This window comes from Haliotis rufescens, unplaced genomic scaffold, assembly GCF_023055435.1.
Source record: "Haliotis rufescens isolate VD_foot unplaced genomic scaffold, xgHalRufe1.0.p SCAF_5, whole genome shotgun sequence".
In the NCBI taxonomy this organism is placed as follows: Eukaryota; Metazoa; Mollusca; class Gastropoda; order Lepetellida; family Haliotidae; genus Haliotis; species Haliotis rufescens.
This window is the reverse complement of record NW_025964223.1, coordinates 43,999,836-44,020,776: the sequence shown is the minus strand read 5'-3', so window position 1 is coordinate 44,020,776 and position 20,941 is coordinate 43,999,836. Positions and strand designations below refer to the sequence as shown.

The following is a 20,941-nucleotide window of genomic DNA, read 5'->3' as shown; positions in this document are numbered from 1 at the left end:
ACGATAAGCACAGTAAAGGTAAAAAGTTGTGACTATACATGACAATACAACCAAACTTAGGCTTTAGTTCGAGGATGATGGGAAAGGAAAGCTAATATTTTCATTTCTGAGCATTATGTCTTGTAGTCGTCCGGCGTGATATTTCAGGAATATTGAAATGTGGCGTAAAACAAACAAAGTGGCGTAAAACCATACTCACTCACTCTTGTAATCGTTTTCAAACATCTGCTTCCCTAAATATTTTCCTTGAGACAATTTTTAACCACAGGCAAACGACATGTGTACATTGTAACAATAACATGTAGAATTGCACTAAGTGAAGGTCTTGTGAGGTAACATGATCGAACAGGTACGTTATAACATACGAGATAACACAAGAAATTAGGAACTGAATGGTAAGCACTAAAATAATGCATACTTAGCCAATTCAGATTTAATCATTCCATTTTATTGTTCAGTATATGACATTACTTGTTCCATGTCTGTGATAGCAATCTTAGTCAAATTTAGTAGTTGTGATGTTTATTAATATTCTTTTATGTTCCGTCATTTCAAAAGTAATTACGTGTGAGGGAGCAGTATAATTGTTTCTCGGTTTTCAGTATATATGTATCTCCATGTATGTGCTCATTCAGTCCAACATTTCTGGGTGAATCTCAAGATCTAGACTGTGCATCAAAGTAAGTATTTGAATTATTTCTATAATACATGTCAACACATCGTTTAAGCATGATGCAGTTAATGCTTGTAGCTATAGCATGGACATACCTGTATTTTCATTAGCAGCACAAAATCATTTAATCCATATTAACATTGTACAACACACATATGTGTGTTGTGTGAGAGTCTTTTGATAATGTATGTTGTTGCAATATTTGTTCTATACGAGATGCGTGTGACTGTCAGTGACTCCTGTAAAAGATTAGTGAGGTGAGGTGAAATGGGGGTTTAACGTCGCGTTCAAGATTATGGCACTTTTGTAGCGAGGTGCATGCATGTGTGCATGTATCTGTGAGGCTGCTTGTACTAGTCCGGGCTGATGCTGATTTTATAGTGCTAGCCCATTGAGATACCATGCCGCAGCTTAACATGATTACCCAACTCAGACTCCGAGCAAACCAGTCCTTGTTTTAGCCCATTAATACCGAGCGCCAAGCAGGGTAACAACAAGTTTCATAATTTAACGTATTTTTGTATGAAGAGTCCGGGGATCGAACCCACGACCTTCCGCTGCCTGGGCAGACACTCTATCCGCTAGACCACGGAGGCAATGTAAAGGATTAGTTTTTGTTGACTTAGCAATATCCCAGTTATATATAAGCGACCAGTACATCACCTTAGCTATATGAGCAGCGATCAACAAAGTCAACAGTCAAAGTCAATAGTCAGTCAACAGAAACGCCGAGCCAGACTCCCTCTTACGACCAACATAGGTCAACGTGGACTTATTCTTACCCTGTATACGACGGGGACTTTGCACTGCAGGGGTTGGGGGTATAAATTGTACAAAGCTTGTGTCTAGTGAGTGATTACGTTGGGCTTAAACGACGCTTTCAATCGTATTTCGTTTGAGCACGATGTGTTAGCTTGATGAAAACTGACGCAGATACCAGATGTTTGCGGATGTGGTGAACTCAGCGATCGCGAGTATGTTACACGAACCGAGAACATCGGGGCGAATATGGGTTTACAGTGAGTGATTTCACTTTTAAAGTCGCAACTGTAATATCTTTGCTGTAAATTAAAGCAACGCGAGCAATAACATTTTTTGTATTATTTGATCATAAAGTACATGTACAGTAATGCAGGAGGGCAATTATCACAGATCCATTCAAAACAAAGCCCGAAAGATACAAGCAAAGTATGTCTGGACAACCACATGAACTACAATGAAAGCATGTGATTCACACAGATTTTCACATTTAATGATGAAGAAAATCACTGTGACATGTGTACAATCAGATTCCTGCTTAAACGGTTAAAACATCTTTTAGATTTGATGCGAGAGAGATGGGATTAGAATCCATGATAATTGAAAACTGGTAGGCATATGGGATGCTTCTGCAAAGCTGAATGTGGTGGCTTAGCTCATGGTCACTTGTATATAGCAATGGTCAAACACTCAAGACATTTAACTCTATTGTGTATATAAATTAATTCCTTTTTAAGATGAGAAGCTTCATCTTTGCTCTCCTGCTGCTTGGGGTTGTGGTCCAGCCGACTGATGCTTTTTGGGGTGCAATTCTCAGGATCCTGACGAAATTTGGGACAACACTGCTTGGAAGTAATATTAACTTAGGCACATATCCATGTCCGAATATCTAAGAATTTGAATGTCTATCAAAGAATGTTTGTTGTCAAGACATTATAAATTTTACATGTTATCAGATGAATGATCCGTATTTCGCATTCCTAGGTATAACATGCTTCGTATGTTCAGGTGTACGTTCAAAGCTGGACCTCCTCTTCTACATTAGTTCCAACGTATTTTATAGAGGTACCTTATCACACTAAATTAAAAAGCTTGAGGCAGAAATCGAAACGTTTAGTGAAAATGTCCGTCTGTTTTTAAGTAACTTCTTCTATCGTCTACTTCGGTACCGATTTAAGTAATTAAATACAGAAAATACATTTCTTCGTATTTCATGCCAACCTTATATGATGCTTCCAATTATGGACGGGGCGGTCGGGTAGCCTAGTGGTTAAAGCGTTTGCTCGTCACGCCGAAGGCCCGGGTTCGAATCCCGAATTGGTTACAATGTGTGGAGCCCATTTCAGGTGTCCCCCGCCGAGATATTGCTGGAATATTGCTGAAAGTGGCGTAAAACCTTACCTCACTCCAATTATGGTCATGTCGCCAGAAAGGATCTCAATAGCTGATCGTAGCCGTCGTTCTTTCACGTATAGTCAGAATTCTGAATAAATAATTAAATTCCACGAGGAATACAACCTATTCCGTAGAACAAACGTGGCATTCCATTTTGCAGGTACATGTACATTTTTACATTCAAATAGTGAGAATTTATTTTTTGAACATTTGTGATCACCACGCGGTTAAACAAATATCATTGTAAACGTGTTATAAACTAGTCCCTCTACCGTACTGGTTACCCAAACATGAAGTGACGTCTCAACATATAGCCATGATTGTTACCACTGTACAGAAGAGCCCTGACGATTCCGGGTTTTCAGCACCCATGCTTGTCGTAAGAGGCGACAAACGGGATCGGGTGGTCAGGCTCACTGACTAGTCTGATGCATGTCATCGTATCCCAATCGATGCTCATGATGTCAATGATTGTCTGGTCCCGACTCGATTATTTACAGACGGCCCTCATATAGCTGGAATATTGCTGAGTGCGGCGTTAAACAACAAACAAACAAACAAACAAACACACATAAGCTGACACTATCCTTCTACTTGAAGCAACGATAGATTCGGAGGGTAAGCGTGGTGTTCAAGATGTTGACTCGAATGGAGATGGGAAGCTTGATATGGCCGAACTGAAAGCAGAGTACGGACAACTGGGCGCTCGTGAACTCATGCACTTTGCTGATTCAAATGGTAGGTTGTTTGTGTATGCATACAATTGTTACTGGATCCACTGTTAAGAGACAAGAGAACCGAGGATTACTGCCAAAGACGATTTCTATGCCCTTTCCCGAATGAATTAAATGTATCAAATGATTGACAATGATTCTCAATAGGTAACCACGTTCTTGAGGCTCAGGAGATTGTGGCATTGGAGCGATACGCAGACTCCCACACATAAGGTAAACATTAAGCATTACGTTGAATCGATATTAATTAGTGCTTTCATTGATTGGGAGCAAAATATAAAAAAATCATACAAAATGGATCTCCTGCTGATATGTTCAATAATGATAATATTCTCGGTTTGCTATTGTCTGGCTACATTTAAGAGAAATGACATTGCGAACTATCAAAAATCACATGTGTTACGAGCTGGTACAGTGTATGTATGTGTATGGATACTAATACATGTTTCTGTATGCACTCGCTAATGACGTTATTTTATTTTAACAGAGGACATGGAACAACAATGAAAATCTCCGATTAACTGGAACGTTTCAATGAAATAAAATGTTTGCAATCGATTTGGGTGTCTGGGTTTTCTTTGTTTAGAAGTGAAAGTTTGATGTAACGATCCACGTGATAAAAGCCGACTATCAGACAAGTCACCGAAACTGACCATTTGATGCAATTGACTCCGTGGTTCCACGTATGTTATTTGGAAATTACTTTACCCCCTGGTAATAGTTTATATATTAAAAGGCCCTGACTGACAAGCATCATTGGAACATTTTTTTCGTCCGTGGCAGGGAACTAACTTCAGGAACTGTGTCGTCGTTGGCACGTGTATAGTGAGTGAGTGAGTGAGTTGGGTTTTACGCCGCTTTTAACAGTATTCCAGTTATATCGCGGCGTGTCAGCTTAATGTGGGAAGGAAAGCCCGGAGTGATGCAGGTCTCAGACGTTTACCACTTCGGTGAAACCCACGAGCACGGGTATGGTGCTGACAAACCTAGAAACATAATCGGGGCGAACCGGGATTCGAACCCACAATCATAGGTTTCTGGCGTGCCCAAGGGACGCAACTCTGCACAGCGAATCGCGGCGCCTTAGACGACTGGGCCACCCGTGCCCCCGGCACGTGTATAGAGAGTTCGTAAGCTAAAGCATGTATACATAGAAAAAAAACATATATTGTGTTTTGGTATTCATCCATCACCATTATCACTCAAACCTGTAGACCATGAGTGAGTGAGTGAAGTGAATGTTATCAATATTTCCACAATTATAGTATTGTCTATAATTATTTAGGTATGTATCAGACAAACGCTATACCATAATCAGGTTGAATCTGGGATTCAACAACACATAATACAATATTTTATCAAACGGCTAGCACGGTACAGGGAATAGCTACACCTTACTTTACTTTGCTACCTATGATTTAAGTCACAGAGCAGTATGTTGAGACGTTTGGTAATGCTATTAACTAACTAAATAATATAATTGAAATGACTATTTAAATGTATTGTACTCAAGTGAACGACGACGTTTTGCATTATACAGTAATCATTTTAAATGATAGTTATGACTAAGCTCTGCGCATGTATGACAATCCAATAAAAGGAGCATTCGAGAATACTTAACAACATGAATGATTGCTCAATCCAGTCCTAGTGCTTTACACAAACACACACAGATCATGATCAGGACGCCGCAGTGTTATTGAAATTGGCCTTGGTCATTCTCAATGTCAGTTATATATATTGTATATTTATCAAACTATCTAATTGCTTTGAGACCTATGCCCAGAAGGCGCATGCTCATTGGCAAGTCTGGTGATGCTGACTTCCGAACTCTGTACGTCCCCAATTGATTGTCATGGGCTGGACCAGCCTGAGGTTTTTATTTGGAAGATAGCTACAGCTTGTGTGTAAAAGTTTCCGAGGTACACCCCTTTATCATCAGTCTTTGCAGCTTGCAGATCTGCTGCAGCATAAGACTGTCCTCGTAGACACTCGTTGGTGGGTGTGGAAAAGGGATGCTGAATCATGTTCCTTTCAAACATGGCTGCCCAACAACCGTGTTCAAAAAGACGACATAGAGATTCTGACAGTTCCTAGTCTGACAACCTCCATGGTCTAGTTGTAGAGCATCCGCCCAGAGAGCAGAAGGTCCGGGGTTCAATCCCCGGCCACATTATAGCAAAAGACGTTGAAAGATGGTACTTGTTGTTACCCAGCCTAGCTCTCGGCATTAATCGGCTAAAACAAGACTGGTCGGCTCGGAGTCACGATACTGTGTCTGAGTGGGGTATTCATGTTATACACTGCGGCATTGTGTCTCAGTGGGCTAGCACTATAAACTCGTCATTAGTCCGGACTAGAACAAGGCGCCACACACTCACATGCATGCACGTCGCTATATAAGTGCAATAATCTTTGACGCGACACTAAAACCCATTTAACCTCCCCTCCTCGTGTGATTATCTGACACGTTTCTTCATTATTGAAGCTTGTGAAAAGAAGCTTTTCAACTGAATCTATTTACACCGCTGTCTCCTTGTAGAGTATGCATGGAGACGGAAAAGTGTTTATCTGCTCAAATTAACAAAAGTTTGTCAATGTCAAGTTTCCTGCACAGTGCACAAGACACTGATATTGTGTAAGGGCATTGCCTGTGACCCAGCACGCTGCCTGACCAAAGATAAAATAGTAAATGAACTTGTTCAACACTATATTTTCAACACTTGTGTTGAATGGTCACTTTTTCTGGACGATTTCAACATTTCTTGTCGAAATATTATGGATACGATCTAAAGACAGCTACAACTATGTCTTAACGAAATTTAAAAAAAGGGCCAATGAAGATGGCTTCAAGTTTTCCAAATCCAAAACAAACAGTATTTACTTTTGTCGTGAATGAAAACCTGTCACAGTAAAAGAGAAGGCCCAGTCCTGGTTCTCATATTTGCCCATCATCTGACATTCTTTCCACACATCCATTTTTTTAAATGTTAGACCCTCGCTGATTGGCTGATTAGAAAGTTCACCTGACGCGACCACCTGTCTTAGATCGGTCTTCACGCAGAGTGGTATCGTATCGTGGGTTAAAGGTCTGATTTTAATGGTATTATTGCAATGATACGTCTGTGTTCGAGGTGAGTGAGGTACAATTTAGGTGGTATCATTAATTCCTTATCCATATAAGTTAAACAAATCTCTTTATGGAACACATATTCGGTTGATCGCCATAAGATTCTATCATGACAAAACAAATACAAAGATATCGTTATGATAGATGTGATGTCTGATGACTTTTCTGTGTATTGAATGTTAGAATTCAAGAATCAGTAGCAATCACACATCGTCTTTATTTCCGAGCTTGTGTCCTTAAACAATACAAACATTTTACCACTATACTTAAATCATCTAACAGGGATAATAATAGAAAACTGCACAGCTAATACAACACTCAGTTCGCGCTGGAGAAATTGAAGCGACACTGGCATGTATTGTAAGTACACTTGAACGTTATAACTTCCACATTTAGAAGTCGGGGAAATGGGACGTCGTAAACAAGACTTGATAGAATAAAGTCAAATGAACGCATTATATATGTGCAAATATACAATTTACATATTACTCATTTAGTCACTGAATGGTTCATCACGTGGTATATATATTTTTGTTAATGTTACAACCGCAGAAGGTCTCAGAAAGAGGTGCGCTATCAAATGATGTGGATAGGGATAATGCGATAAGTCATGTCATACGTATTTGAAGTAATCAATTTGGTGTAAAGGGGAATAAAAGAAAGATCCTCAGGACAGTTTGTAAATTATTCACGAATGTCTTTTGTAGATCTCTACTACCAAATGCTGTCCAATGGAAACATAAAGAAGAAAGTGTTTTGAGTGTGGTACTGCGGACCTCTTGATATTTCAAGCAATTGAATCCGATATTTAACTTTGTTAGACTGTAGCTTAGTATACGAAAATATAAACATATGTAATACAAGGAGACATTTTCTTTCCAAATTGTTGAATATGAATATCCAGTTCGAGTCACATATGCAAAAAAAGATATTTGAATCAAACAAATAGCCCTTGATCACGTCAACATTGTGTGAATTTTTCTTAATTTATTGTCCATTTGCCGACATAGATTTGCTGAAACAGTATTCAAACATCGACTGTAGTTTTCTGTTTCGTTGTTGTCATCCTGGTTCCAGAATGAGACAATACTCGTGATCGAGCATTATTCTAAACAACACCTGTAAGAAGATAGGGACGGTCGGGTAGCCTAGTAGTTCATTATAAAGCTTTCCCTCGTCACGCCGAAAACCCGGGTTCGATTCCCGTTATGGGTACAATGTGTGAAGTCCGTTTCTGGTGTCCCCCGCCGTGATATTGCTGGAGTGTTGCTAAAAGCAGCGTAAATTCATTTCATGTGTAATGCTAGACAAATAAAACCAAATGGCAAGCTATTACAAATACCTAACACCCTAAACCTTATAATCCTAATAATATATAATATTTTTAGCGGCATTGTAAAATACACACGAATGAGTGAGATTATCACAGTGTTGTATGTTTTGTTTTGTTTGTTTGTTGTTGTTGAATGCCGCCCTCGGCCATATTCTAGCTTTATGACGGCGGTCTGTAAATAATCGAGTCTGGACCAGACAATCCAGTGATTGACATCATGAACATCGATCCACGCAATTGGGATCGATAACTTGCATCAACCAAGTCAACAAGTCTGACCACCTGATCCCGTTGGTCGTCACTTACGACAAGCATAGTCGCCACTTACGACAAGCATAGTCGTCACTTACGACAAGCATAGTCGCCACTTACGATAAGCATAGTAAAGGTAAAAAGTTGTGACTATACATGACAATACAACCGAACTTAGGCTTTAGTTCGAGGATGATGGGAAAGGAAAGCTAATATTTCCATTTCTGAGCATTATGTCTTGTAGTCGTACGGCGTGATATTTCAGGAATATTGAAATGTGGCGTAAAACAAACAAAGTGGCGTTAAACCATACTCACTCACTCTTGTAATCGTTTTCATACATCTGCTTCCCTAAATATTTTCCTTGAGGCATTTATTAACCGCAGGCAAATGACATGTGTACATTGTAACAATAACATGTAGAATTGCACGAAGTGAAGGTCTTGTGAGGTAACATGATCGAACAGGTACATTATAACATACGAGATAACACAAGAAATTAGGAACTGAATGGTAAGCACTAAAATAATGCATACTTAGGCAATTCAGATTTAATCATTCCATTTTATTGTTCAGCATATGACATTACTTGTTCCATGTCTGTGATAGCAATCTTAGTCAAATTTAGTAGTTGTGATGTTTATTAATATTCTTTTATGTTCCGTCATTTCAAAAGTAATTACGTGTGAGGGAGCAGTATAATTGTTTCTCGGTTTTCAGTATATATGTATCTCCATGTATGTGCTCATTCAGTCCAACATTTCTGGGTGAATCTCAAGATCTAGACTGTGCATCAAAGTAAGTATTTGAATTATTTCTATAATACATGTCAACACATCGTTTAAGCATGATGCAGTTAATGTTTGTAGCTATAGCATGGACATACCTGTATTTTCATTAGCAGCACAAAATCATTTAATCCATATTAACATTGTACAACACACATATGTGTGTTGTGTGAGAGTCTTTTGATAATGTATGTTGTTGCAATATTTGTTCTATACGAGATGCGTGCGACTGTCAGTGACTCCTGTAAAAGATTAGTGAGGTGAGGTGAAATGGGGTTTAACGTCGCGTTCAAGATTATGGCACTTTTGTAGCGAGGTGCATGCATGTGTGCATGTATCTGTGAGGCTGCTTGTACTAGTCCGGGCTGATGCTGATTTTATAGTGCTAGCCCATTGAGTTACCATGCCACAGCTTAACATGATTACCCAACTCAGACTCCGAGCAAACCAGTCCTTGTTTTAGCCCATTAATACCGAGCGCCCGGCAGGGTAACAACAAGTTTCATAATTTAACGTATTTTTGTATGAAGAGTCCGGGGATCGAACCCACGACCTTCCGCTGCCTGGGCAGACACTCTATCCGCTAGACCACGGAGGCAATGTAAAGGATTAGTTTTTGTTGACTTAGCAATATCCCAGTTATATATAAGCGACCAGTACATCACCTTAGCTATATGAGCAGCGATCAACAAAGTCAACAGTCAAAGTCAATAGTCAGTCAACAGAAACGCCGAGCCAGACTCCCTCTTACGACCAACATAGGTCAACGTGGACTTATTCTTACCCTGTATACGACGGGGACTTTGCACTGCAGGGGTTGGGGGTATAAATTGTACAAAGCTTGTGTCTAGTGAGTGATTACGTTGGGCTTAAACGACGCTTTCAATCGTATTTCGTTTGAGCACGATGTGTTAGCTTGATGAAAACTGACGCAGATACCAGATGTTTGCGGATGTGGTGAACTCAGCGATCGCGAGTATGTTACACGAACCGAGAACATCGGGGCGAATATGGGTTTACAGTGAGTGATTTCACTTTTAAAGTCGCAACTGTAGTATCTTTGCTTTAAATTAAAGCAACGCGAGCAATAACATTTTTTGTATTATTTGATCATAAAGTACATGTACAGTAATGCAGGAGGGCAATTATCACAGATCCATTCAAAACAAAGCCCGAAAGATACAAGCAAAGTATGTCTGGACAACCACATGAACTACAATGAAAGCATGTGATTCAGACAGATTTTCACATTTAATGATGAAGAAAATCACTGTGACATGTGTACAATCAGATTCCTGCTTAAACGGTTAAAACATCTTTTAGATTTGATGCCTAACGTTATGAAGAGATGGGATTAGAATCCATGATAATTGAAAACTGGTAGGCATATGGGATGCTTCTGCAAAGCTGAATGCGGTGGCTTAGCTCATGGTCACTTGTATATAGCAATGGTCAAACACTCAAGACATTTAACTCTATCGTGTATATAAATTAATTCCTTTTTAAGATGAGAAGCTTCATCTTTGCTCTCCTGCTGCTTGGGGTTGTGGTCCAGCCGACTGATGCTTTTTGGGGTGCAATTCTCAAGATCCTGATGAAATTTGGGACAACGCTGCTTGGAAGTAATATTAACTTAGGCACATATCCATGTCCGAATATCTAAGAATTTGAATGTCTATCAAAGAATGTTTGTTGTCAAGACATTATAAATTTTACATGTTATCAGATGAATGATCCGTATTTCGCATTCCTAGGTATAACATGCTTCGTATGTTCAGGTGTACGTTCAAAGCTGGACCTCCTCTTCTACATTAGTTCCAACGTATTTTATAGAGGTACCTTATCACACTAAATTAAAGAGCTTGAGGCAGAAATCGAAACGTTTAGTGAAAATGTCCGTCTGTTTTTAAGTAACTTCTTCTATCGTCTACTTCGGTACCGATTTAAGTAATTAAATACAGAAAATACATTTCTTCGTATTTCATGCCAACCTTATATGATGCTTCCAATTATGGACGGGGCGGTCGGGTAGCCTAGTGGTTAAAGCGTTTGCTCGTCACGCCGAAGGCCCGGGTTCGAATCCCGAATTGGTTACAATGTGTGGAGCCCATTTCAGGTGTCCCCCGCCGAGATATTGCTGGAATATTGCTGAAAGCGGAGTAAAACCATACCTCACTCCAATAATGGTCATGTCGTCAGAAAGGATCTCAATAGCTGATCGTAGCCGTCGTTCTTTCACGTATAGTCAGAATTCTGAATAAATAATTAAATTCCACGAGGAATACAACCTATTTTGTAGAACAAACGTGGCATTCCATTTTGCAGGTACATGTAAATTTTAACATCATGATTCAAATAGTGAGAATTTATTTTTTGAACATTTGTGATCCCCACGCAGTTAAACAAATATCACTGTAAACGTGTTATAAACTAGTCCCTCTACAGTACTGGTTACCCAAACATGAAGTGACGTCTCAATAAAAATATGTTGCACAATAGATAACCATGATTGTTACCACTGTACAGATAAGCCCTAAAGATTCCGAGTCTTCAGCACCCATGCTTGTCGTAAGAGGCGACAAACGGGATCGGGTGGTCAGGCTCGCTAACTAGTCTGATGCATGTCATCGTATCCCAATCGATGCTCATGATGTCAATCACTGGATTGTCTGGTCCCAACTCGATTATTTACAGACCGCCGTCATATAGCTGGAATATTGCTGAGTGCGGCGTTAAACAACAAACAGACAAACAAACACACATAAGCTGACGCTATCCTTCTACTTGAAGCAACGATAGATTCGGAGGGTAAGCGTGGTGTTCAAGATGTTGACTCGAATGGAGATGGGAAGCTTGATATGGCCGAACTGAAAGCAGAGTACGGACAACTGGGCGCTCGTGAACTCATGCACTTTGCTGATTCAAATGGTAGGTTGTTTGTGTATGGATACTATTGCTACTGGATCCACTGTTAAGAGACAAGAGAACCGAGGATTACTGCCAAAGACGATTTCTATGCCCTTTCCCGAATGAATTAAATGTATCAAATGATTGACAATGATTCTCAATAGGTAACCACGTTCTTGAGGCTCAGGAGATTGTGGCATTGGAGCGATACGCAGACTCCCACACATAAGGTAAACATTAAGCATTACGTTGAATCGATATTAATTAGTGCTTTCATTGATTGAGAGCAAAATAAAAAAATCATACAAAATGGATCTCCTGCTGATATGTTCAATAATGATAATATTCTCGGTTTGCTATTGTCTGGCTACATTTAAGAGAAATGACATTGCGAACTATCAAAAATCACATGTGTTACGAGCTGGTACAGTGTATGTATGTGTATGGATACTAATACATGTTTCTGTATGCACTCGCTAATGACGTTATTTTATTTTAACAGAGGACATGGAACAACAATGAAAATCTCCGATTAACTGGAACGTTTCAATGAAATAAATTGTTTGCAATCGATTTGGGTGTCTGGGTTTTCTTTGTTTAGAAGTGAAAGTTTGATGTAACGATCCACGTGATAAAAGCCGACTATCAGACAAGTCACCGAAACTGACCATTTGATGCAATTGACTCCGTGGTTCCACGTATGTTATTTGGAAATTACTTTACCCCCTGGTAATAGTTTATATATTAAAAGGCCCTGACTGACAAGCATCATTGGAACATTTTTTTCGTCCGTGGCAGGGAACTAACTTCAGGAACTGTGTCGTCGTTGGCACGTGTATAGAGAGTTCGTAAAACTAAAGCATGTATACATACAAAAATACATGTATTGTGTTTTGGTATTCATCCATCACCATTATCACTCAAACCTGTAGACCATGAGTGAGTGAGTGAAGTGAATGTTATCAATATTTCCACAATTATAGTATTGTCTTTAATTATTTAGGTATGTATCAGACAAACGCTATACCATAATCAGGTTGAATCCATGATTCAACAACACATAATACAATATTTTATCAAACGGCTAGCACGGTACAGGGAATAGCTACACCTTACTTTACTTTGCTACCTATGATTTAAGTCACAGAGCAGTATGTTGAGACGTTTGGTAATGCTATTAACTAACTAAATAATATAATTGAAATGACTATTTAAATGTATTGTACTCAAGTGAACGACGACGTTTTGCATTATACAGTAATCATTTTAAATGATAGTTATGACTAAGCTCTGCGCATGTATGACAATCCAATAATAGGAGCATTCGAGAATACTTAACAACATGAATGATTGCTCAATCCAGTCCTAGTGCTTTACACAAACACACACAGATCATGATCAGGACGCCGCAGTGTTATTGAAATTGGTCTTGGTCATTCTCAATGTCAGTTATATATATTGTATATTTATCAAACTATCTAATTGCTTTGAGACCTATGCCCAGAAGGCGCATGCTCATTGGCAAGTCTGGTGATGCTGACTTCCGAACTCTGTACGTCCCCAATTGATTGTCATGGGCTGGACCAGCCTGAGGTTTTTATTTGGAAGATAGCTACAGCTTGTGTGTAAAAGTTTCCGAGGTACACCCCTTTATCATCAGTCTTTGCAGCTTGCAGATCTGCTGCAGCATAAAACTGTCCTCGTAGACACTCGTTGGTGGGTGTGGAAAAGGGATGCTGAATCATGTTCCTTTCAAACATGGCTGCCCAACAACCGTGTTCAAAAAGACGACATAGAGATTCTGACAGTTCCTAGTCTGACAACCTCCATGGTCTAGTTGTAGAGCATCCGCCCAGAGAGCAGAAGGTCCGGGGTTCAATCCCCGGCCACATTATAGCAAAAGACGTTGAAAGATGGTACTTGTTGTTACCCAGCCTAGCTCTCGGCATTAATCGGCTAAAACAAGACTGGTCGGCTCGGAGTCACGATACTGTGTCTGAGTGGGGTATTCATGTTATACACTGCGGCATTGTGTCTCAGTGGGCTAGCACTATAAACTCGTCATTAGTCCGGACTAGAACAAGGCGCCACACACTCACATGCATGCACGTCGCTATATAAGTGCAATAATCTTTGACGCGACACTAAAACCCATTTAACCTCCCCTCCTCGTGTGATTATCTGACACGTTTCTTCATTATTGAAGCTTGTGAAAAGAAGCTATTCAACTGAATCTATTTACACCGCTGTCTCCTTGTAGAGTATGCATGGAGACGGAAAAGTGTTTATCTGCTCAAATTAACAAAAGTTTGTCAATGTCAAGTTTCCTGCACAGTGCACAAGACACTGATATTGTGTAAGGGCATTGCCTGTGACCCAGCACGCTGCCTGACCAAAGATAAAATAGTAAATGAACTTGTTCAACACTATATTTTCAACACTTGTGTTGAATGGTCACTTTTTCTGGACGATTTCAACATTTCTTGTCGAAATATTATGGATACGATCTAAAGACAGCTACAACTATGTCTTAACGAAATTTAAAAAAAGGGCCAATGAAGATGGCTTCAAGTTTTCCAAATCCAAAACAAACAGTATTTACTTTTGTCGTGAAAGAAAAACTGCCACAGTAAAAGAGAAGGCCCAGTCCTGGTTCTCATATTTGCCCATCATCTGACATTCTTTCCACACATCCATTTTTTGAAATGTTAGACCCTCGACGCTGATTGGCTGATTAGAAAGTTCACCTGACGCGACCTTCTGTCTTAGATCGGTCTTCATGTAGACTGGTATCGTATCGTGTGTAAAAGGTCTGATTTTAATGATATTATTGCAATGATACGTCTTGTGTTCGAGGTGAGTGAGCTACAATTTAGGTGGTATCATTAAATACCTTATCCATATAAGTTTAACGAATCTCTATATGGATCATATATTCGGTTGATCGCCATAAGATTCTATCATGACAAAACAAATACAAAGATATCGTTATAATAGATGTGATGTCTGATGACTTTCCTTCGGCACAGTCGACTGTTTTCTGTGTATTGAATGTTAGAATTCAAGAATCAGTAGCAATCACAGATCGTCTTTATTTCCGAGCTTGTGTCCTTAAACAATACAAACATTTTACCACTATACTTGAATCATCTAACAGGGATAATAATAGAAAACTGCACAGCTAATACAACACTCAGTTCGCGCTGGAGAAATTGAAGCGACACTGGCATGTATTGTAAGTACACTTGAACGTTATAACTTCTACATTTAGAAGTCGGGGAAATGGGACGTCGTAAACAAGACTTGATAGAATAAAGTCAAATGAACGCATTATATATGTGCAAATATACAATTTACATATTACTCATTTAGTCACTGAATGTTCATCACGTGGTATATATATTTTTGTTAATGTTACAACCGCAGAAGGTCTCAGAAAGAGGTGCGCTATCAAATGATATGGATAGGGATAATGCGATAAGTCATGTCATACGTATTTGAAGTAATCAATTTGGTGTAAAGGGGAATAAAAGAAAGATCCTCAGGACAGTTTGTAAATTATTCACGAATGTCTTTTGTAGATCTCTACTACCAAATGCTGTCCAATGGAAACATAAAGAAGAAAGTGTTTTGAGTGTGGTACTGCGGACCTCTTGATATTTCAAGCAATTGAATCCGATATTTAACTTTGTTAGACTGTAGCTTAGTATACGAAAATATAAACATATGTAATACAAGGAGACATTTTCTTTCCAAATTGTTGAATATGAATATCCAGTTCGAGTCACATATGCAAAAAAAGATATTTGAATCAAACAAATAGCCCTTGATCACGTCAACATTGTGTGAATTTTTCTAAATTTATTGTCCATTTGCCGACATAGATTTGCTGAAACAGTATTCGAACATCGACTGTAGTTTTCTGTTTCGTTGTTGTCATCCTGGTTCCAGAATGAGACAATACTCGTGATCGAGCATTATTCTAAACAACACCTGTAAGAAGATAGGGACGGTCGGGTAGCCTAGTAGTTCATTATAAAGCTTTCCCTCGTCACGCCGAAAACCCGGGTTCGATTCCCGTTATGGGTACAATGTGTGAAGTCCGTTTCTGGTGTCCCCCGCCGTGATATTGCTGGAGTGTTGCTAAAAGCAGCGTAAATTCATTTCATGTGTAATGCTAGACAAATAAAACCAAATGGCAAGCTATTACAAATACCTAAAACCCTAAACCTTATAATCCTAATAATGTATAATATTTTTAGCGGCATTGTAAAATACACACGAATGAGTGAGATTATCACAGTGTTGTATGTTTTGTTTTGTTTGTTTGTTGGTGTTGAATGCCGCCCTCGGCCATATTCTAGCTTTATGACGGCGGTCTGTAAATAATCGAGTCTGGACCAGACAATCCAGTGATTGACATCATGAACATCGATCCACGCAATTGGGATCGATGACTTGCATCAACCAAGTCAACAGGTCTGACCACCTGATCCCGTTTGTCGTCACTTACGACAAGCATAGTCGCAACTTACGATAAGCATAGTAAAGGTAAAAAGTTGTGACTATACATGACAATACAACCAAACTTAGGCTTTAGTTCGAGGATGTTGGGAAAGGAAAGCTAATATTTCCATTTCTAAGCATTATGTCTTGTAGTCGTCCGGCGTGATATTTCAGGAATATTGAAATGTGGCGTAAAACAAACAAAGTGGCGTAAAACCATACTCACTCACTCTTGTAATCGTTTTCAAACATCTGCTTCCCTAAATATTTTCCTTGAGGCATTTATTAACCACAGGCAAACGACATGTGTACATTGTAACAATAACATGTAGAATTGCACTAAGTGAAGGTCTTGTGAGGTAACATGATCGAACAGGTACCCAATACAGTACATTATAACATACGAGATAACACAAGAAATTAGGAACTGAATGGTAAGCACTAAAATAATGCATACTTAGCCAATTCAGATTTAATCATTCCATTTTATTGTTCAGTATATGACATAACTTGTTCCATGTCTGTGATAGCAATCTTAGTCAAATTTAGTAGTTGTGATGTTTATTAGTATTCTTTTATGTTCCGTCATTTCAAAAGTAATTACGTGTGAGGGAGCAGTATAATTGATTCTCGGTTTCAGTATATATGTATCTCCATGTATGTGCTCATTCAGTCCAACGTTTCTGGGTGAATCTCAAGATCTGGACTTTGCATCAAAGTAAGTATTTGAATTATTTCTATAATACATGTCAACACATCGTTTAAGCATGATGCAGTTAATGTTTGTAGCTATAGCATGGACATACCTGTATTTTCATTAGCAGCACAAAATCATTTAATCCATATTAACATTGTACAACACACATATGTGTGTTGTGTGAGAGTCTTTTGATAATGTATGTTGTAGCAATATTTGTTCTATACGAGATGCGTGCGACTGTCAGTGACTCCTGTAAAAGATTAGTGAGGTGAGGTGAAATGGGGTTTAACGTCGCGTTCAAGATTATGGCACTTTTGTAGCGAGGTGCATGCATGTGTGCATGTATCTGTGTGGCTGCTTGTACTAGACCGGGCTGATGCTGATTTTATAGTGCTAGCCCATTGAGATACCATGCCACAGCTTAACATGATTACCCAACTCAGACTCCGAGCAAACCAGTCCTTGTTTTAGCCCATTAATACCGAGCGCCCGGCAGGGTAACAACAAGTTTCATAATTTAACGTATTTTTGTATGAAGAGTCCGGGGATCGAACCCACGACCTTCCGCTGCCTGGGCAGACACTCTATCCGCTAGACCACGGAGGCAATGTAAAGGATTAGTTTTTGTTGACTTAGCAATATCCCAGTTATATATAAACGACCAGTACATCACCTTAGCTATATGAGCAGCGATCAACAAAGTCAACAGTCAAAGTCAATAGTCAGTCAACAGAAACGCCGAGCCAGACTCCCTCTTACGACCAACATAGGTCAACGTGGACTTATTCTTACCCTGTATACGACGGGGACTTTGCACTGCAGGGGTTGGGGGTAAAAATTGTACAAAGCTTGTGTCTAGTGAGTGATTACGTTGGGCTTAAACGACGCTTTCAATCGTATTTCGTTTGAGCACGACGTGTTAGCTTGATGAAAACTGACGCAGATACCAGATGTTTGCGGATGTGGTGAACTCAGCGATCGCGAGTATGTTACACGAACCGAGAACATCGGGGCGAATATGGGATTACAGTGAGTGATTTCACTTTTAAAGTCGCAAGTGTAATATCTCTGCTGTAAATTAAAGCAACGCGAGCAATAACATTTTTTGTATTATTTGATCATAAAGTACATGTACAGTAATACGGGAGGGCAATTATCACAGATCCATTCAAAACGAAGCCCGAAAGATACAAGCAAAGTATGTCTGGACAACCACATGAACTACAATGAAAGCATGTGATTCACACAGATTTTCACATTTAATGATGAAGAAAATCACTGTGACATGTGTACAATCAGATTGCTGCTTAAATGGTTAAAACATCTTTTAGATTTGATGCCTAACGTTATGAAGAGATGGGATTAGAATCCATGATAATTGAAAACTGGTAGGCATATGGGATGCTTCTGCAAAGCTGAATGTGGTGGCTTAGCTCATGGTCACTTGTATATAGCAATGGTCAAACACTCAAGACACTGTCAACTCTATCTTGTATATAAATTAATTCCTTTTTAAGATGAGAAGCTTCATCTTTGCTCTCCTGCTGCTTGGGGTTGTGGTCCAGCCGACCGATGCTTTTTGGGGTGCAATTCTCAACCTCCCTAAGACACCTGGGACAACGCTGCTTGGAAGTAATATTAACTTAGGCACATATCTATGTCCGAATATCTAAGAATTTGAATGTCTATCAAAGAATGTTTGTTGTCAAGACATTATAAATTTTACATGTTATCAGATGAATGATCCGTATTTCGCATTCCTAGGTATAACATGCTTCGTATGTTCAGGTGTACGTTCAAAGCTGGACCTCCTCTTCTACATTAGTTCCAACGTATTTTATAGAGGCACATTATCACACTAAATTATAAAGCTTGAGGTAGAAATCGAAACGTTTAGTGAAAATGTCCGTCTGTTTTTAAGTAACTTCTTCTATCGTCTACTTCGGTACCGATTTAAGTAATTAAAATACAGAAAATACATTTCTTCGTATTTCATGCCAACCTTATATGATGCTTCCAATTATGGACGGGGCGGTCGGGTAGCCTAGTGGTTAAAGCGTTTGCTCGTCACGCCGAAGGCCCGGGTTCGAATCCCGAATTGGTTACAATGTGTGGAGCCCATTTCAGGTGTCCCCCGCCGAGATATTGCTGGAATATTGCTGAAAGCGGAGTAAAACCATACCTCACTCCAATAATGGTCATGTCGCCAGAAAGGATCTCAATAGCTGATCGTAGCCGTCGTTCTTTCACGTATAGTCAGAATTCTGAATAAATAATTAAATTCCACGAGGAATACAACCTATTTTGTAGAACAAACGTGGCATTCCGTTTTGCAGGTACATGTACATTTTAACATCATGATTCAAATAGTGAGAATTTATTTTTTGAACATTTGTGATCACCACGCAGTTAAACAAATACCACTGTAAACGTGTTATAAACTAGTCCCTCTACAGTACTGGTAACCCCAATATGAAGTGACGTCTCAATAAAAATATGTTGCACAATGGATAACCATGATTGTTGCCACTGCACAGAAAAGCCCTAAAGATTCCGGGTTTTCAGCACCCATGCTTGTCGTAAGAGGCGACAAACGGGATCGGATGGTCAGGCTCGCTTACTAGTCTGATGCATGTCATCGTATCCCAATCGATGCTCATGATGTCAATCACTGGATTGTCTGATCCCAACTCGATTATTTACAGACCGCCGTCATATAGCTGGAATATTGCTGAGTGCGGCGTTAAACAACAAACAGACAAACAAACACACATAAGCTGACACTATCCTTCTACTTGAAGCAACGATAGATTCGGAGGGTAAGCGTGGTGTTCAAGATGTTGACTCGAATGGAGATGGGAAGCTTGATATGGCCGAACTGAAAGCAGAGTACGGACAACTGGGCGCTCGTGAACTCATGCACTTTGCTGATTCAAATGGTAGGTTGTTTGTGTATGCATACTATTGTTACTGGATCCACTGTTAAGAGACAAGAGAACCGAGGATTACTGCCAAAGACGATTTCTTTGCCCTTTCCCGAATGTATTATATGTATCAAATGATAAACAATGATTCTCAATAGGTAACCACGTTCTTGAGGCTCAGGAGATTGTGGCATTGGAGCGATACGCAGACTCCCACACATAAGGTAAACATTAAGCATTACGTTGAATCGATATTAATTAGTGCTTTCATTGATTGGGAGCAAAATATAAAAAATCATACAAAATGGATCTCCTCCTGATATGTTCAATAATGATAATATTCTCGGTTTGCTATTGTCTGGCTACATTTAAGAGAAATGACATTGCGAACTATCAAAAATCACATGTGTTACGAGCTGGTACAGTGTATGTATGTGTATGGATACTAATACATGTTTCTGTATGCACTCGCTAATGACGTTATTTTATTTTAACAGAGGACATGGAACAACAATGAAAATCTCCGATTAACTGGAACGTTTCAATGAAATAAATTGTTTGCAATCGATTTGGGTGTCTGGGTTTTCTTTGTTTAGAAGTGAAAGTTTGATGTAACGATCCACGTGATAAAAGCTGACTATCAGCCAAGTCACCGAATCTGACCATTTAATGCAATTGACTCCGTGGTTCAACGTATGTTATTTGGAAATTACTTGACCCCCTAGTAATAGTTTATATATTAAAAGGCCCTGACTGAAAAGCATCATTGGAACATTGTTTTCGTCTGTGGCAGGGAACTAACTTCAGGAACTGTTTCGTCGATGGCACGTGCATAGAGGG

General features: G+C 39.4%; 3 protein-coding genes across 5 annotated transcripts; all 3 read left to right on the top strand.

Moving 5' to 3' along the window:
- Positions 1-592: 592 nt before the first annotated feature.
- LOC124140079 lies at positions 593-4,119 on the top strand. 2 transcript variants are annotated; one of them, XM_048384160.1, is made up of 5 exons: positions 607-680; positions 2,169-2,284; positions 3,428-3,565; positions 3,709-3,774; positions 4,049-4,119. In XM_048384160.1, the coding sequence occupies exons 1-4, from the start codon at positions 622-624 to the stop codon at positions 3,771-3,773; spliced, it is 378 nt and encodes a 125-aa protein (XP_048240117.1). In that variant the 5' UTR covers positions 607-621; the 3' UTR covers position 3,774; positions 4,049-4,119. The 2 variants fall into 2 exon arrangements, 1 of the variants encoding a protein (XP_048240117.1); XR_007218348.1 differs by lacking the exon at positions 2,169-2,284 and having other exon boundaries at positions 593-680.
- A 4,881-nt stretch (positions 4,120-9,000) lies between these two features.
- Positions 9,001-12,544, top strand: LOC124140080. The gene is made up of 5 exons (XM_048384138.1): positions 9,001-9,074; positions 10,571-10,686; positions 11,855-11,992; positions 12,136-12,201; positions 12,474-12,544. The coding sequence occupies exons 1-4, from the start codon at positions 9,016-9,018 to the stop codon at positions 12,198-12,200; spliced, it is 378 nt and encodes a 125-aa protein (XP_048240095.1). The 5' UTR covers positions 9,001-9,015; the 3' UTR covers position 12,201; positions 12,474-12,544.
- A 4,611-nt stretch (positions 12,545-17,155) lies between these two features.
- On the top strand, positions 17,156-20,669 carry LOC124140081. Of its 2 annotated transcripts, XM_046507437.2 has the most exons (5): positions 17,156-17,195; positions 18,695-18,809; positions 19,979-20,116; positions 20,260-20,325; positions 20,599-20,669. In XM_046507437.2, the coding sequence occupies exons 2-4, from the start codon at positions 18,695-18,697 to the stop codon at positions 20,322-20,324; spliced, it is 318 nt and encodes a 105-aa protein (XP_046363393.1). In that variant the 5' UTR covers positions 17,156-17,195; the 3' UTR covers position 20,325; positions 20,599-20,669. The 2 variants fall into 2 exon arrangements, 1 of the variants encoding a protein (XP_046363393.1); XR_006861867.2 differs by lacking the exon at positions 18,695-18,809.
- Positions 20,670-20,941: the final 272 nt, after the last annotated feature.

What these genes read in the sequence shown, in the direction of transcription:
- LOC124140080 (XM_048384138.1), top strand. Translation starts at nt 9,016, where the DNA reads ATGTGCTCATTCAGTCCAACATTTCTGGGTGAATCTCAAGATCTAGAC. An exon ending in GATCTAGACTGTGCATCAAA is followed by an intron (nt 9,075 to 10,570) that starts GTAAGTATTTGA and finishes ATTCCTTTTTAA; the next exon opens with GATGAGAAGCTTCATCTTTG. An exon ending in GCACTTTGCTGATTCAAATG is followed by an intron (nt 11,993 to 12,135) that starts GTAGGTTGTTTG and finishes GATTCTCAATAG; the next exon opens with GTAACCACGTTCTTGAGGCT.
- LOC124140079 (XM_048384160.1), top strand. Translation starts at nt 622, where the DNA reads ATGTGCTCATTCAGTCCAACATTTCTGGGTGAATCTCAAGATCTAGAC. An exon ending in GATCTAGACTGTGCATCAAA is followed by an intron (nt 681 to 2,168) that starts GTAAGTATTTGA and finishes ATTCCTTTTTAA; the next exon opens with GATGAGAAGCTTCATCTTTG. An exon ending in GCACTTTGCTGATTCAAATG is followed by an intron (nt 3,566 to 3,708) that starts GTAGGTTGTTTG and finishes GATTCTCAATAG; the next exon opens with GTAACCACGTTCTTGAGGCT.
- LOC124140081 (XM_046507437.2), top strand. Translation starts at nt 18,695, where the DNA reads ATGAGAAGCTTCATCTTTGCTCTCCTGCTGCTTGGGGTTGTGGTCCAG. An exon ending in TGGGACAACGCTGCTTGGAA is followed by an intron (nt 18,810 to 19,978) that starts GTAATATTAACT and finishes TTCTACTTGAAG; the next exon opens with CAACGATAGATTCGGAGGGT. An exon ending in GCACTTTGCTGATTCAAATG is followed by an intron (nt 20,117 to 20,259) that starts GTAGGTTGTTTG and finishes GATTCTCAATAG; the next exon opens with GTAACCACGTTCTTGAGGCT.